The following is an 11,754-nucleotide window of genomic DNA, read 5'->3' on the forward strand; positions in this document are numbered from 1 at the left end:
AGCTCAACAGGCTGGGAGGGGCACCGGCGCCGACCCGCCACTCGCTAGATTTTGCACCTTTTCCAGCGGATTTAAGGACAACAAACAAGATCTGGTGCGGAGGCGAAAAGATGGCCACTCGGGTCCCATATATATGTTATCCACTCGCACTCGGCAATACATATTAGATAATTATATTAATTTGTTTTGCAATCAAAACGACAGAAGTGAGAGATTTACATAAATATCAAAATTAAATTTCAAACCAGGTTATAATACAGGTTATACTTTAAATTTAATAATAAAAATATAAAGTTTAAAGAGTTGCTAGTTGCCGTTTTCATCTTCCCACTTTCGCGCTTTACACGGTAAGGGGGCGTGTCGGGCCGGCTATTTCTCACTCTCCTCTGCGCTGCGCTCACTTCACTTATCTCTTCTGCACCCTTTGCTCAAGGATGGGAGATGGGGAATGAGGGAAAAAAGCGGGAAGCGAGACAAGTCGACAAGCTGTGAAAACAAAAAATAATTCATAATGTGATCACATGCTGTGCTGGATGAATGGAACAACAACAACTATAGTTTCGGCTTCCGATCCAGATTCTTGAAACGAATGTGTTTGGGAGGATTAGCTGGCACCGCATGTTGATGTTTGATGTTTTCTAACTTTGAAACTGTCGGCCAAGTTTTTTAAATTGCGGAAGGTATAGTGTAAAGGGTGATGGCTAGAATGACCCACACCAAAAATTCAGATTTATGTTTGTACGTATTGTACAAATAAAGTAAATTAATGGCTTTTACAGCAACTCTAAACAAAATGAGCTACGGAGATGTGCACCGTCGGTTCCTCAAAGCCTTGATGGCAAACAACAATATGATAGCACAAAACAAGGCGCTGGAATTGTACCTCGATTGCAGGGATGGAACTGCTGATGAAGGTTGGTTTGATTTTTTTATTCATATTACTGACTGTTTCAATTAATTTTTCCTGTAATATTGCAGTATCTCCTGAAACCCACACGGAAAAGACCATTGTCAAATTCATTGACCAAGTGAATGAGAAAATCGAACCCCTGAACTTGTCCATAAAGCTTGTCACATGCGAAGCCACCGACAAAAAGTTCTTTGTGTTGCATGCCATGCATGAAAATGACCTCACAAGGTATGTGTTTTCTTTGGTTTCATTGTTAATACTAAATTTAGTGCATCCATTTTGAACTGAAGGCTTGTTGCCGCTCGACAGTGGGGTCGTAATGAGAGAACTGTCCTGAAGACTGCGATCAAAACCATTGTCAGCAGCCCAAATGGAAGGGTGTCTAAGGCCGCCTGTGCTATGAGCTGCGCAGATTTGCCTGAGAAGATCAAGAGGGAGGATCTAACAAAAGTCCTGCAGAAACTGATCCATGAAAATTGGCTCATTGAGGTAATGAATATCTAATTATTATTCATCTGGGAGTCTCATCTGTTCAAATCCCCGCAGCTGAACAACCAAATATACGTTGGGCCCAGAGCACTGGCTGAAATGAAAAAATACCTAAGTGATGAGTTTGAAGAAAAAGCTAGCGCCTGCAAACTGTGCAAAGAACTCACAATCAGGGTAAATTTTCTGATCTTTCAAGTTTAAATTTTCACCGTCAATTTACTTTTAGTTTCAAAATTAAGTTTATTATGGGCTGACAGGGCAACTCTGCCCCAAATCATAAAGTTAATGAGACAATTACTTTTAGGGTTCATCTTGCCCTTCAAGTTGCGGCGTTAAGGTTCACCAGGGCTGTCTCCAAGCTTTCTTTTCCAAAGCAAAGAACAGGAAGTGCATGGGCTGCAAAAAGCCTTGGCCTGAAGAGCTGGTCGATAAGCAGGATGCCCTCTCGGACACTGAAGAAATTGAGTATTGAATGCCCTTCATTAAGCGGCTCATAATGTTACATCCAAATTTTTATCAATTAATAAACTTGAACTAATATTTTCATACTTTCTTAGTTTTTTCGTGAATTTAACCTTTATTCCTGCTTATTATAAGATTTGGGTCGGAAATGCAAAACATAGGACTGATTGCTTTGCCTTCAATTTGAGGCAACTGGTAACTATGTCTAGGGAGATCCATGCTAAGACTAATCAGGCCGTTAATTTATTGATGCGAATCTTCCAGGAAGCACTTTAGTACCTAAATACTAACAGTCATGAGTTGTGCCCTTTCTATTCAAATGTATCACAAATAACTAGGTGACTGAAAAGGATATCTTTCAAAATGAAAAAGCAAAATATTATACAATCTTTATAACAAATTTTATTAACCCCAAACAAATACATCTTGGCATAGAAAATAAAGCAATGATAGTTTGTCGAAAAAAACTGCGCAAAGGGCATTATATTTCGTGCATCATCTCGGATTTCTTGAGAATCGGCTGGTTTAATTAAGTGGACAGACAAATGAAGTAGTGGTTCTTTTTTGTAGATATAACATACAAATATTATTTACAACCCATATGGAAGAGCGAGTCCACTCAGAGGACTGGAATGGTTTGCGAACATGCACACTAACTGATGCGTGGTCACTCAAGCACCGGACGTAATTGTTTTGTCTATTTCAAACGTGGCTCCGGCACGGACTCATGCAATGTTCATAGCTGAGGAAGATTGCGGCGTTAACAGGGAAGGCGCGGCCCACCACGAGCCAGAAGCCTCTGCCAAACACGCCAGGACCTTCCGACCGCAAGCTGCTGGCAGCGCAGTGTAGCATGCCTCGGTACTTGGGTTCAGAGCCGCAATCTGCCTGCAGCCGCGACTTAATTACGTCCAGCGGCACGATCACTCCCCACGAGACAGAGCCTGCAAGTCAACAGAGAACCTAAATGTAATTAGACACAGAACAGGACGAAATAAGAGACGATTTCTTGGATGAAAGGAATAAATTTTAAATTTCAGAGGTATTTTGAAGAAGTTGATGATTTCACTCTTCAAAAAAAAAAAAAAAAAAAAAAAAAATAAAAATATATAAATAAAATCGGAACTTCGGAACTGTGTAAAATTAGCAAATAAAATTGTTTTACATTATTTGACAAGCCAGTTTCACATTTTTTTCAAATTTGCGGCTGAAAAGGTGATCTCTAATTCTCCAAGAATGGGATAGTATCTAATTGGTATTACACTCACCAGCTAATCCTCCAGCAATCATGGTGCTGAACAAAGGAGTACTTTTTTTACTCTCCAAAGGCTTCAGGGACCTCAGGGTCGCCTGGTAAACTAACATGTAAACCCCCGAGGCAGGAATATCTCTACACAAAATAAAAGTTAAAAATTGCGCTCCGGCGGTGAGATGCAACAGTTGTACCTAAATATCATTGGAGTGATTCCTCTGTAGAGCCCGCGGATACCTTCCACCTGGAAGACTTTCAGCAGGCAGTCAACTGGTCCGGAGTAGTGAATCATCTGTTTGGATCTCCATGAGTAAGATCCTGTGGGGAGGCGAATTTTGAGCACATGAGCGTTGATCCAAGCAAACGCGCGGTACCAGTCTGAATTTGTAGTTTGATTTTGGCAAGGTCGACGGGACAGGCCACGCCCAGTTGGGCAACTCCTCCGAAGCATCCAGCCAGGAAGACGGTGCCAAGGCTGGCCTCGCTCTCAGGTCGCACGTCATCACTGAGCAGCGACTGCATTTGTCGCAGACTAGTTCCGTAGACGCCGAAGAAGAGGGAGTTCATTACGCCGGCCGATAGCACGGGAAACGACATTCCCTTGTAGAAACCGCCATACTGAAAGCAAACTGAGCGTCAAACAAGAAGGCATAATCTGGGCAGAGCTCGTTTTATTTTTACACTTGAATATGAGATTTTAGATCACCCTTATTGTTAGTGTCCGAAATATTTTTCTAATATTTTTCTTAGTATTGCCAAGACAAAAGTAGACTGATCAGAGAATGAGTTGAAAAACTTACGAGGAAATTGTCAGCGAATTTAATTGTGTAGTTCTTACTTAAGGAAAATTTCTTTGGATATCCAAAAATGAACTTAGCTTAGCAATTAAATTTAAAACTTTGTTGTTTCCAACATTAAGATTCATATTATACTAATAGATCTTTAGTGACTGTTTAATTATTTAATAAAATATTTTAATTTTTAATTTATTTAATTTAATAAAATAAATAAAAAATTAAAATAAAATAATTACCCCCTCATGTCTTAGAGTGCTGATTGCACATCGCCATGCGCCTGCTTGGCCTAGAGTTTGTTGCCGAACCTTGATTGTGTCAGCTGGATGGCCTACTACCAATCCACAGGCTCCTGAAATTTGATTTAACTATACTTTAATAGCGGCTAAACTGAAAAAAAAATCATGAAAATATTTTTAACGGAATATTCACGAGTTTCTTCAATAGATAGACCAAATTCCTTAACTATTGTTGAGAAAACATGCACTTATTTATCATGGGTATTTTATTGTTTTAATAATGCTTAGAGAGAAAAAGGTGACCCACACAATATCCTTCAACAAATGAGCACACCTCGACAAATTGTTTTGGATAATTGCTCTACATAATTCCATTGTTTTTACACTGGCACCTAGATATCTTAAGTCAGCAACAAGGTGTTCGAGATAATTTCAAGGTCATAGCTATTATTTGTCCAATATCAAGATCTACAGATACCAACCATCAGGCATGCTATTTTCACCATCCACCCAAAAATATACCGCGTTGTGCAACGTGAAAATCTACAGCACATCCTACCCAGGCTGACACTCCCATAGTCTAAAATTATCTTTACAGAAAAGGCAAAGGCCATTCATTACCTGCGATCCATCCACAGACGAAGTCGCAAGCGGCAGACATTTCTTTCCCGCGAGTCAGAGTGCATCAGAGGCAAGGGCGCAGCGTGGGCACACGAAAACTATGAGACTTGTTCCATATGACTGCTTCTGCCTACTACTCCTGTTACCGCGGCGCTCGGAATGATTGATGATTGAACGAACACCAGCAGCGAGCGCACACAGACTCCACTCCCTCTCTGCTGGCCGGCCAGCTGCAGCCTCGGTGGGAGGCTGCTCACAGAGAGGCATAACGTAGGAACTGGTATCACATCTAATATGTGTATGCTTTGGCCACACCATCACAGTACCTTAGTACAATTTTGGCCAAAAAGCACGCGACCCCATTCAACGAAAGTCGGGCGGGCGCAGATTTGACTTTCGCGTAACACAGGAATGCTCGGGAGAAGGCACTTTCACTTGTAGGCTGAGCAATTGGTCCACTGACGTAATGAATTATCCTTAACAACACTACTTTTCAACGCTGGGGTTGGTCCGTTTGAGCACTTATAAGTAAATCAGAAGTCCTGCTTACATCGATTGACTCTCGTTTCATTAATCTATGGCTTAGTGGGCTAAATATAGAGTTAACATTTTAATTATGTATGTACATCTTCGCTGCAACTGAATTGTGTATTCAACAAACTGACTGCCGGGCATTGGCCGCTGGTATTTGGCCAACCTTGCCGCAAATTAGGTGCACAGGGATTGATAGTGCCAGAATTCAGCTTCACAAAAGGGGGCTTGGATGTGTTTGTAAACGACAAGTAAACATAAAAGCAGCAAAATGCGGAGAAGTAATCTACGGTTAAATTTTGTCGGTAGAAATAATATTAGAAACATAAACCAAAATGTAAAAACGAAGGGGCTGGTGTATATCGTGTTAGCAACTAAAATTAAAGCCTGTCGAGCGGCGTCTACAGCCTGTGCGACTGTTTTGACATCGGCAGGTTGTTGTTGGGTCCGTCCATGTCCGAGCCACTGCTGTCGCCGAGCACCGAGAACAGGTTGGGCCTAGTCACGCTACTACTCACGCTGCTGCCACTCTGCCAGTTTTTCAGTGTCGCTGGTCGGCCGAGGTTTAACTCGCCAGGGTGGGACTCAGCCAAGGCAAGCTTCTTAAGGTCGACCTTGACCGGCCTGGACGACGTATTGCGGCCTGACGACCGCTCATTCTGCCTGTCTCTGTCTCGATCCCTGTCCCGGTCGTGACCTCGTGACGGTGTCCGATGGTTGCCCATGTTGGCGGGCGGCATGGATGAAGGAGGTGGAAGCGCCTCGGCCTCCATCTTCGCTTCATGTGCAATCTCCTCCATCGTCTTGGGCTTGTCGGCCTCCTTGCGCGGCACCCAGTTGCGCAGCTTCAGCTCCACGACGTCCTGCATCATGAATCTGACCCTGGTCGAGATGCTCTTGTTCACAATGAGCAACTTCAATTCTGTAAATGCGGCCCTAAGGTCTATGTCCTTTGCTTCCAGGTCCTTGCCAATGGTGGTTATGATCTTGCACAGACACTCCAGGGCTTCTTCACTCCTCTCCTTAAGCAACTCCATGATGCACCGCCGCATGATCATTGGAGTAAGTAGACTCTTTTTGTATAGCTCAGCAATGAAGCGGTTCACCCCAACATATCTAAATATAAAAGTGACTTTGATTAAATTTTGTGAATACTAGCATTAATTTAAATGGTAACTCTATACAGGATCAGGAACAAATACTTAACGTTATTTATTTGAAATAAGTTAACCAGACGATTTAATCTCAAGTTTGTGATGAACACACACTAATTATTTAAATTAACCCTTGTAAGAGAAATAATTCATTTTACTTGGAATGTTTCAAACTTAAATATCCATTAAAATTTTTGTAACTGTTAAGTGAAGTGAATTGATTAGGTTAACATTATTATAAAATTTCCAGAAAAAGAATCATTAACTTTATTTAGTCAGCGTTGACAGGTAAGACTACAAATAATTATCTCGGATTTTTTTTTTGTGATATTAAATCATAAGAAGCAATTTAAGTCAGTGACACCGTCCATGAATAATGCGAAATTGGTTGAAATTATCATCTTAAAAGTAATGGATTTCAAGATATTACCTGACTCTCTTCTTTCTCTCAATCTCTTCTAGCTCCATTTCCAGATCTTTCTTGTCATTACCCTGTGCCTCTTGGATTTTGGCTAACATCTCAGCCTTTTTCGCCTCTGCAGCCTCACTTGTATGCTGCTTCTCATACTCTTGTTGGCATCGTTGAATCAGTAGTTTTTTGAATGAGATCACAGTCTGGGCATCATCCTCACACCTCAATCTGACGTAGGTGCTCAGCTCATGGCACATGTTGGCGTACATTTGGCAGAATCCAGGCTCGTCGATGGCCTTGAGGAAGATCAAGTTGATCACGCCTTCAAGCTTGTCCTTCGTATCAATCTTCATCTCCTTAACCTGGCCTAGCAGCTTTTCGAACTTCTCAGGAGTGAGTTTGTTCAGCACGCTGCGCACTTTTTTAAGCAGATCTTCCTTTTCAGAGGCGTCATCCTCGTCCCTTGGCTTGCGCGGCGTCGGCTTCCACGCGTTTTCAGACTCATTTAGTTTAACGTCTGCTGACAATGAGATGCTCTTGATGATCTTGGGCCCGCTGCCATCTTGCATCCTCCTTATTTCTCTTCTTGGCGTCGGGTTAGCAAACGAAGGCATCAAATTGTTCTCCTTTCCATAGGGCATGAATGACGGTGGCCCTCCTCCAAACTGCCGGATATCGTGGCTGCCTGCCTCACGCGCTATATGTTTGGGCAGGTTAACGTTCTCAGGCAACTTCATGCTGGTCGGTACATTCTGCAACTTCCTCAAGAAGTTGGACCCGTACCTCTTCTCGCCGGTCTGGTTTTTAGGACTCCACTGATTTCCAAGATAATCCAGATCTTGCAAGGAAGTCGAACGTGTTAATTTTTGTGCTGGAATCAAAGGGAAACGTTTGTATTATTGTGTCCTAAATCTATGGCATGAATATTGAAGTAAACAAATTGACTATTTTGAGTTTTACTTAAATCCTTTGACAGGCTGTACTAAAGAGCTACCAAAAACGACGGCAGTATTGAAAAATTCAATGATTTAGGAATTTGGTGGCTATAACTGGAAATAAAATTATGCCCTTTTTGCTCTTTTTATCCCTGTCCGAGGACCGGGAAGGGCGCGCACTACACTAGCACGAATGCTGAAACCCATGTCCCAATAACACCGCGAACGGATATCATGGGCGCACCAGGCCGCACAGGGACCCAGCCCACTGAAGGGCCACTTGCCTCCGCATCGAGGACTGCATTGAAACGCTAGACATTCGTCCCGTGAAGCCAAATCACGCATGCTGGAAAGGTGCAAACCAGCAAGTAGCGATTCGGCGCCAGTGCGCCTCCCTCTAAACACAAACTTCCAGGATAAATGGTTAGTCACTGACTGAGCACTGGACAAACTTAAAATGTCATTTTTGTTCATACTCTGCTTTACGGAATTTGGTCTGGTATGTATGAGCGCTCATCTGTGGGCTGTTTCTTCACCTAAGCTATTACCATACCAGCAATATTCAGTATTCTTTTTGTGACTTGGTTAACTCAGTAAATATATATAATTTTCTATTGATGAGAAATTTGGTCAAAGTGACACAATATTCATCTAAATTTTACACGAAAATTTACCAATATAGTTGACTAAGACTCTATGGTTTCATCCATCGACTTAGAGAGAAGCATTCGTTATACCGAAAGTTTAAATTCTAGGCTGATTAATTTAACCGTCAAGTAATTAATGGAAATTCAACGCACGACAATATTTTGTTATTTGTCTCATATCCTTGTAAATTTATGTAGCTTGAACTAAAGTATAATAATTTTGAGAAAAGCAATGAGTACCACCGAAAATAGGAAATAAGTACTCTCTCACCATGTGTTCTTTTAACAATAAAGTTCAAACCTGGAATCTGTTCTTCAGCCATGACTTTAGCCTTTGGCTCTGGCTCCACTTCAACTGTATCAGACTTCACCTCTTCCTTCACAGATTTCTCTTCTACCTTCACAGGTTTCTCCTCCACCTCTGGTTCAACATCTGGCTCAGCCCCTGGCTCAACAACGACGCAAGGCACACTTAGAGTGAGCTCCTCTTTGTTTTCCTCAGCCACCACTAGCTCAGCAGCCTGCTCTATCTTCTCCTTAACCACCACAACCTCTTTCACCTCAGCAACCTCCGGTTTTATTTCCTCAGGCTCTGGTTTTGATCCTACCTCTACTTCCTTCTCTTCTTCCTTCTCCTCTTCCACCTTGACTGGTTTACTTACTACTACCACTTTTGGTTCAGGCTTAAGTTCTTTCTCCTTAGCTCGTTCCACGCTTGCTTCAGCAACGACAACAGTCTCTTTCTCAGGTTTGACGACGACTTTCACCACCTCTTGTTCAACCTTGGCAACTGCGACGGGCAGTTCAGGCTTCTTCACTGCGGTGGGAACGGTGACATGTGCAGGGGCGGCGACAGGGGTGGCAGCAACAGGGGCGGCGACGGGTGCAGGGGTGACGACAGGGGCATGGGCGGCAGCGACGTGTGCAGCGACAGGGGCGGAGGCGACACCGGTAACGGGCTCTGGTGTTCTCTTTTCTTCCTTCTTGCCTAAAAGTCTGTCTTTGTAGCTGATGACCGGGGGCGGCTGCGGCGTGCTGGACTCTGCAGGCTTCTCTGGCGCTGCCTTTTGGTTGCTAGGGCCCGAGAAGGGCTTGACCCTCGGTCCCTTTTTGTCTGCGTCTTTCCGCCGCTGCTGTCGGTCATTGACCGGCTGCTGCCTCTCTGGCGCGTTCCTTTGCTCACCCTTCTTCTTGGAACCGCGCGTCCTAGGTTTGGCTTCTTGCCAGCTTCCACCGTCCTCGTCCGCCTCCTCCATAGGCGGCTCCTGCGCAACAGGTTGGGCAGGCGGTGGCGGCGAAATAGAGGAACTTGGCTCTGGCGACTTGCGAGTTAATTCAGGTGAAGCCGTCGATGACTTCCGACTGCTGTCCTGGCGAGGACCTCGTTTCGTTTTAGGCATTCTTTTTTCTGTTTGTTTCACCTCTGTTTGAGTATTTTGAACTGCGGAGGGAATCGTTGGCTCTGTAACATACAAGGAAATTATGTTGAGACAAGAATTAAAAACAATATCATAGACTGAAGAAACGGTTTGTTAATCTGGTGGCGAAAAATGTTTCCATTGACGATTTTCATTACAGTATTTCTTTTAAAATGGAAAACTCGGCCATTGTAACACTCTTCCCCCTACTTAATCAACAATCTTACACGTTCCCTATCATGCCGAAAAAATCTGGTCACATAAATAAAAATAAAGAAAGTTTTCTCAATTTTAATATTCAAATCACATTCAAAGTGGCAGACAAGACGAAAAATACATTTCAACTTGATATTACGGCAACCAAATACAACAAATGCTGATGACGTCACAATTTTGATTGGTAATTCACCAGCCTAAAAACTACAGAAGACCAGAAGTTTAAGAAGAACAGCGGCATAATGATATGGCTTTGAAATGAGCATTTCTTTCTGAGCCATCCAACGAAAATTACCTTGAGTGTGTGGTTGATCAACTTGCTTGACACTTTGAGAAGGATGGTCCGCGTCAACACGTTCCTCCTGCTTCTCCGGCAAGATGCCTGCAAATTTACAGACACAAGAATATTTAACAGGAGTGTGCACAGCTTAATCTTTGTTATCTATTAATCTGAAGCTAACTTTAAAATAACGAGAAATTGTTTTCAACTACTTTCTCTGTTTATCATAACTATAATATTTTTCACATAAGCAATAATATGTGTGTGTACAAAAACCTCTAAAACCCGATTGGCTCCAGCAAAATTTAGAAAATTGTTATTTACCATTTACAACTGGCTCTTCTGGTGTTTTTGCCTTCTCCTCTCCGTTGACCTGCTCTTCAACAGCGGCATTCTCAGACGCGTCTGCGTTTACATTAACCTCCTTCATGGTCAAGGGGTCAACAATAGCGATCGCTCTTGAGCGGGTTTTCTGGAGCGAGACAGACTGCCTTGGTTGCATCATCCGGTTAGGGGCCATTGGGGGCTGATACCGAGGCTGCGGGTTGACAGGCATTGGCATTTGCGTTGGGAGCATCATTGTATTAGGCGGATGGACCACAGCGACACACGGCGTTTGGTACTGACCCACATTGAAGGGGTAGGACTGGTATGGGTAGACCGGGGAAGCGAATTGAGTCTGGTTCATCGGCGACACCATGGGCATGGCCATCTGTGTCTGCTGTTGGGGTTGATGGGGCTGTCGGTTCTGCGAACTTCTGGGCTGCATGTTGTTGCCGGAGGAGTGACGCGGTTGTCTAGAAGGTTGCTGGTACATGGTGTGCTTTGAACAGTCACTGCGATAATGGTTCGTAGCTCACGACCACATTAAGCACATCATGTGTGGTTGGTAACGTGGCCTTATCGGCTGCTCGAGAAATCGCTGTTGGCTTCAAAGTTGCAATTAGCTGCAACGAGTCGAATGAATCTTCGTTAAATCGACGCTCGAAACAATCGCGGCAATGCAATTAATCGTAGTTCTCAATGCTCAAGATGCAACTTTGCTGTTACCACGTTATGAAGCCATCTTGGATACATGTGAATGTGAACAGCACATCACTACACCCTGACCATGCGGTCTTATTCTTTCGGCTCTTGTATGGCGCGATTACAGTGGAAACAGTCGATGCCAACTGCAAAAGCGTTTAGAATCAGCTTTGTCACGCTTTCGTGTGTCCGCGATTTTTTTCCGATTTTGATTTACTTACAGATTGCGGAGGTGATTGCCGAATTTCGTCGCCGAATTCAATCAGTGACGAAACACTTGAGCTGTTTGGTTCGAAAATTAGAAGATGGTTTCCATATTCTTATGTTGCTGACCGCCAGAGGTCTTTACTTCCCGCAGCAGGATTGCA

General features: G+C 43.3%; 3 protein-coding genes across 7 annotated transcripts; 1 reads left to right on the forward strand and 2 right to left on the reverse strand.

The window, feature by feature from the left end:
- Positions 1-445: 445 nt before the first annotated feature.
- Nse1 (Non-SMC element 1) lies at positions 446-1,947 on the forward strand. The gene is made up of 6 exons (XM_065482631.1): positions 446-680; positions 780-914; positions 979-1,138; positions 1,201-1,399; positions 1,457-1,573; positions 1,704-1,947. Exons 2-6 carry the CDS (start codon positions 794-796, stop codon positions 1,869-1,871), a joined length of 765 nt encoding a protein of 254 aa, XP_065338703.1. The 5' UTR covers positions 446-680; positions 780-793; the 3' UTR covers positions 1,872-1,947.
- A 291-nt stretch (positions 1,948-2,238) lies between these two features.
- Positions 2,239-5,683, reverse strand: LOC135938737 (solute carrier family 25 member 45-like). The gene is made up of 6 exons (XM_065482629.1): positions 4,768-5,683; positions 4,147-4,259; positions 3,488-3,731; positions 3,308-3,431; positions 3,130-3,251; positions 2,239-2,805 (listed from the first exon to the last, which is right to left on the reverse strand). The coding sequence occupies exons 1-6, from the start codon at positions 4,805-4,807 to the stop codon at positions 2,564-2,566; spliced, it is 885 nt and encodes a 294-aa protein (XP_065338701.1). The 5' UTR covers positions 4,808-5,683; the 3' UTR covers positions 2,239-2,563.
- Positions 5,684-5,699: 16 nt separating this feature from the next.
- LOC135938728 (eukaryotic translation initiation factor 4 gamma 1-like) lies at positions 5,700-11,719 on the reverse strand. 5 transcript variants are annotated; one of them, XM_065482617.1, is made up of 7 exons: positions 11,608-11,719; positions 11,411-11,532; positions 10,685-11,307; positions 10,376-10,462; positions 8,748-9,908; positions 6,883-7,735; positions 5,700-6,414 (listed from the first exon to the last, which is right to left on the reverse strand). In XM_065482617.1, the coding sequence occupies exons 3-7, from the start codon at positions 11,175-11,177 to the stop codon at positions 5,700-5,702; spliced, it is 3,309 nt and encodes a 1,102-aa protein (XP_065338689.1). In that variant the 5' UTR covers positions 11,178-11,307; positions 11,411-11,532; positions 11,608-11,719. The 5 variants fall into 5 exon arrangements, with proteins under 5 accessions (XP_065338689.1, XP_065338687.1, XP_065338690.1 ...); XM_065482615.1 differs by having other exon boundaries at positions 10,685-11,532; XM_065482618.1 differs by lacking the exon at positions 11,411-11,532 and having other exon boundaries at positions 11,608-11,696.
- Between the last annotated feature and the right edge of the window lie 35 nt (positions 11,720-11,754).

Source organism: Cloeon dipterum, chromosome 3, assembly GCF_949628265.1.
Source record: "Cloeon dipterum chromosome 3, ieCloDipt1.1, whole genome shotgun sequence".
NCBI lineage: Eukaryota > Metazoa > Arthropoda > Insecta > Ephemeroptera > Baetidae > Cloeon > Cloeon dipterum.